At 39.6% G+C, this 5,593-nt stretch overlaps 1 protein-coding gene across 1 annotated transcript; it reads right to left on the reverse strand.

Annotated features, from left to right (window-relative positions):
- Nucleotides 1-1,259: 1,259 nt before the first annotated feature.
- On the reverse strand, nt 1,260-2,207 carry LOC138073832 (olfactory receptor 2A5-like). Its single transcript, XM_068965763.1, has one exon. The coding sequence runs from the start codon at nt 2,205-2,207 to the stop codon at nt 1,260-1,262; it is 948 nt and encodes a 315-aa protein (XP_068821864.1).
- Nucleotides 2,208-5,593: the final 3,386 nt, after the last annotated feature.

A 5,593-nucleotide genomic window follows, 5' to 3' on the forward strand; every position in this document is an offset into this window, starting at 1 on the left:
GAGAAGGGGATGACAGAGGATGAGATGGCTGGATGCCATCACCAACTTGATGGACATGAGTTTGAGTGAATTCCGGGAGTTGGTGATGAACAGGGAGGCCTGGCGTACTGTGATTCATGGGGTCACAAAGAGTTGACACGACTGAGCGACTGAAATGAGCTGAACTGAACTGAACTGAAAGATGCTTTCACAATGTGGTGCTGGTGAAGACTTTAGAGTCCCTTGGACAGCAAGGAGACCAAACCAGTCAGCCCTAAAGGAAATCAACCCTGAATATTCACTGGAAGGACTGATGTTAAATCTGAAGTTTGCCCACCTCATGAAAAGAGCCAGCTCACTGAAACAGACCCTGATGTTGGGAAAGATTGGGGGCAGGAAGACAGAACAGGATAAGATGGTTAGATAGCATCACTAACTCAACAGACATGAGTTTTATCAAACTCCAGGAGACAGTGAAGGACAATGAAGCCTGGGGTGCTGCAATTCATGGGGTCGCAAAGAGTCAAACATGACTTAGTGACTGAACAATGACAAAATATAATTTTATATAGGATATTGCCGTAAGTTTTTTTCTCCTATGCATAGATATTTTACTCACATGGTTCCATGCTGCATATTCTTTGCAGTAACCTGTTGTATAACATACTATTCTATTGTTTTTCTGATTATTCTATCAGATTCTTCAAAAAAATGTATTAAAACATTAGGGAGGAAGGTGGGAGGCAGGTTCAAGAGGGAGGGGACATATGTATACCTATAACCAATTCATGTTGATGTATGGCAGAAACCATCACAATATTGTAAAATAATTATCCTCTAATTCAAAAATATTTTAAGGGAAACATGAATTAAAACACTAGCAAATATTTGAGAATATTAATACAAATCATGTATTAATATTTCAGCCATTATTCCTTTTTCTCAGTCATAAGACTGGCATTTCCAGATAAGACCTCCTCCTTCAGGCTGGATCCAAGAATCAAATGGCAGAAGATCACAGTCTACTTACAACTGACATGGAAAATGAACAATAAATGAACTTTCACTGTTGTAAGCCACTAAGACTAGGGAGCTATTTCTCATTGCACCATAATGTAGCAAGTTGATCAAGATAGCTATGTTAGTTTCATTTCCCACCTTTGTTCAACTGACCAAATACTACACTGGTTCACATGTATAATGTTGGTTTCATACATTATAGATACTCCACCTTTTCTCAACATTGGGCATTCTACCTTAGATTCTGCCTGTCTCCTAATTCAGCAGATCACTCTACCCTTCCCCATCACTTTGAGAAAAGCCACCTTGATGTCCTTGTTCCTCAGACTGTAGACCACAGGGTTGAGGAGGGCAGAGAAGATATTATAAAAGAGTGATACATGTTTGTCTTGCTCAGGGGAATACCTTGAATTGGGCTTCATGTAGATGTAGGTGGCTGGAGCGTAGAAGAACGTGATCACAATCAGGTGGGAAGCACAGGTGGAGAAAGCCTTGCAGCGGGCCTGCACGGACTTAATCTTGAAAATGGTCTGGGCAATACGGATGTAGGAGGCCACAATGAGCAAGAGTGGGGCAACAACCATCAAGACACTGATGACTGAATCCACCATTTCAATGACATGAGTATCCATGCAAGCCAAATTTCGTACTGAAGGGCCTTCACAGAAGAAGTGGTTGACCATGTTGGGCCCACAGTATGGCAGTCTCATGGTGAAAAAAGTGTGGATCAGAGAGGAAAAGAAACCACAGGCCCAGGTCCCAGCTGACAGTCGTGTGCACAGGCCCCAGCTGAGGATGACAGTATAATGCAGTGGATAGCAGATGGCCACGTACCGGTCAAAGGCCATAACTACAAGGAAAAAACCCTCAGTCAGGGCCAGTGCACCAAACATGTACATCTGTAGCCAACAACCAGCAAAGGAGATGGTCTGAGATCGAGAAAGAAGATGAACCAGCATCTGGGGCACAGTGGTGGTGACACAGCCCATATCCAGCAGGGAGAGGATACAGAGGAAGAAATACATGGGAGTGTGGAGGTGTGTGTCCAGGCATATCAGGGTGATGATGAGCCCATTGCCAAGGATTGAGCTCAGGAAAAGAAGAAAGAAGGCACTGAAGAGGGTCCTGTTGGTCGTGGGGTCACTGGAGAAGCCAAGCAGGATAAATTCAGAAACCCAGCTTTGGTTCTGCCCTGGAGGCATCCACATGGTGGACCTATCAGAGAATTACACTAATTTAAATGCCATCTAAAATATGACAGTTTAGTAAGATCTGGAGGCAGAAGCTCTAGGATTTTAATTTTGAGCCCACTGCTCATCTAGTGCCTTGCAGTTACTTAACCACCCTGAGCCTCAGGCTCCTCATCTATTCAGTTCAGTTCCATTCAGTCGCTCAGTCGTGTCTGACTCTTTGTGATCCCATGAACTGCAGCATATCAGGCCTCCCTGTCCATCACCAGCTCCCAGAGTTTACCCAAACTCATGTCCATTGAGTTGATGATGCCATCCAACCATCTCATCCTCTGTTGTCCCCTTCTCCTCCTGCCCTCAATCTTTCCTAGCATCAGGGTCTTTTCAAATGAGTCAGCTCTTTGCATCAAACGTGGCTAATAACACTCTAGGAGCTGGTGATGGACAGGGAGGCATGGCATGCTGCAGTCCATGGGGTCGCAAAGAGTCGGACACAACTGAGCAACTGAACTGAACTGAACTGAATAACACTCATCTCTCAGGGTTTTTAGGAAGAGTTGGGGTGATATATATGAAGCATCTCATATTAACACAATGCCTTAAAACCCTAAATAGTAGTAAATGCCCATTTTCAATCTTCCCAGTCTTACTCCCCACCCCTCAGTGGACAAACTGGTCACTCAAATGTCTAGCAACAATCAGTTTACAGCTCTCCACTCCAGCCCCCAGCTCTGCAGAAATGGCCTTCCCCTCTGCCTTAGAGACCATTTGTCTGGATGTGCTACAAGCTTCTCCTTACCCTGTAAACTTGTCTCTTTAGAAGATGACAATGGGAGGCATTTCCAAGAGAGGGAGATACCAGGGCAATGAGATGATGGCAGCAGGAAGGCACTTAGTTTGGGACTTCAATTCTCCTTCCTTAGTTACTCAGGCAGAGAGCCAGCTGGCTGGTGTGGACCAGTCATGGTCCCCTACTCAGGCTACACACACTCTCCCCACCCGGTGGCCACTTCTAGGAGAGCTCTGGCCTGTGGCTCCATCCCTACTCCCAGTAATAGACTGTATTCTTGTGGCAGTCACACCGTCTTTGAAAAAGTTTGAGCTTAGTCTTTTTTTCTCTGGTGGAGGAAGATAGAAGAGCAGGAGGAAGGAGGGAAGTATCTTCTAAATCCTTAGCCCCTGTGTATTCTTCTTAAGCTACAAGGTAGAAGCTCCTTTATATATATATATATATATATATATATATATATATTCCTACTTCTGGCTTTCAGAGGCTTCTCTTTTATCCCTTTCAGCAGTTATCTACATTTTACCAGTTAAAATTCTATGTATTAAATTTTCCCTGTTCACATTACTGTTGTGTTCTGTCTTCTGCCAGGATCCTAACTGATGCAGATGCTAAATCTATGGGGGGATGAATTTGATAAGGAATAGAATTTACACAGTTACAAGACATCTATCCATAAGGCAATTATTAATTACAAAAGTAAAAAGTGGTAGCTATCAAGGAAAAACTGGACAACGTCTTAACTGAGTGATTAAAATTAATGTCACCAATAAGGAGCAGATAGACATTATGTGTCTTCATATGTGAAAATCTAACAATATATTACCAACATATTTTCAGCCAAAAAAAAAACAAAATCTGAATCTAATCATGAGGAAACATCATAGAAACCTACATTGAGGAATATTCTATAATTAGCTTCTGATGTTTAAAAAATAACTATCATGAAAGACAAAGAAGGCTAAGAATGTATAATAGACACAAGGCAATTAAAAAAATAACAACTAATGCAAAGTAGACCTGCCAGGGGGAATGCTACAAATATAAAACTGGAATATGAATTAGATTAGTTTAGATAAGCGCATCAGTGTTAAACCCCCTGTGTTTGATAACTACTATATAAGAGAATGGGCTTCCCAGGTGGCACTAGCGGTAGATGCAGGAGGCGTAATAGACTGGGTTCAGTTCCTGGGTTGGGAAGATCTCCTGGAGGAGGGCATGGCAACCCACTCCAGCATTCTTGCCTGGAGAATCCTATGGACAGAGGAGTCTGGCAGGGTATGGCCCAAAGGGTCGCACAAAGTCAGATACAACTGAAGCGACTTAGCACAGATGCACGTAAGAGAATATCCTGTTCTCTTACATGTTGGGAATTATTCTCTGAAGAATTAGAGGGTAAAGGAACATGATATTTGTAAATTATTCTCAGAAAGTTCTGAAAATTAAAATAATAACTGCTAAAAATCAATAAATCCAAGTATTAGGGGCATACAGGATTTCTTTGTAGCTTTCAGCTTCTTCGATGGTTAAGTCATTTCCAGAAAAAGTTTTTAAAAATAATTTTTGATGTTACATAAAAACTTTTTCAGACAAACAAAATATGAGATCATTTAAAAGGGAGTTCTTCACACAGAAAGAAAGTGTCTGAAACACAAGAATGCAAAAAGAAATGAAGAGTCCCTCAGGGAAAGGATAAATATGTATTAATAATGAAGGCAAATCAATAATAAAATTTTGTGGGATTTAAAACAAACCAAAGACAAGATATGGCAAAGAACAAAAGAATAAGAAATAGAAGGGGTAAGTAGAGTTAGTGTTCTAAATATTTAGCATAATTGGAAAAGTGGTAAAATGAACCACTTGCATTAGACTGTGATAAGTCAAAGATTTATATTAACATATCTAGGAAAAATCAATAAAAGAATAAATAATATATAGCCAACAACCTAAAATAGGAGAAAATGAACTAATAAAATATTCATCAATCCAGAATAACGCTCTTTTGAGTGAGGAAAAAGATCAAATATAAAATAGGTAAGTCAATAGAAAATAGTGGAATTTAGTATGTAGTTAATTACTTTAAATGCAAAAGGACTAAATATTTTCATCAAAGGTTATTTTCAAATGGAGTTTTTAAAACCTACATGTTATCCGCCAGAAATAGTATTTGCTCATTCTGCAACATGTAAATATGTCTAAATAACATGTTGCTCAACTTAACAATGTTACATCAATTATATCTCAATAAAGTTGTATTTCTTTTTGAAATACATCTTAATATAAGGTGAAGACACTCCAGGAAGAAAAATTGTCCTGAAAACATTAACCAAAAGAAACTTTGTAGCTTCATGAAACATTTATAGAAATTGACTGTGTGCTACATCGTAAGTGTAAATTCAAAAAAAATCCAAAGGGTGAGAATCATTCAGAGTATACTCTTAACCATGAGATAGGCTAGAAGTCAAAGTAAATATAACAGGTAAGTACCAGACTCGTTCAAAATTATTATAGCATATACTTCTAAATAATTTGTGGGATACAAAAAAGGAAAATGGAAATTAGTATATGTTAAAATAAATAATGATGTAAATAACATTATCAGAGCTTAGGAGAAAGT

Source organism: Capricornis sumatraensis, chromosome 2, assembly GCF_032405125.1.
Source record: "Capricornis sumatraensis isolate serow.1 chromosome 2, serow.2, whole genome shotgun sequence".
NCBI lineage: Eukaryota > Metazoa > Chordata > Mammalia > Artiodactyla > Bovidae > Capricornis > Capricornis sumatraensis.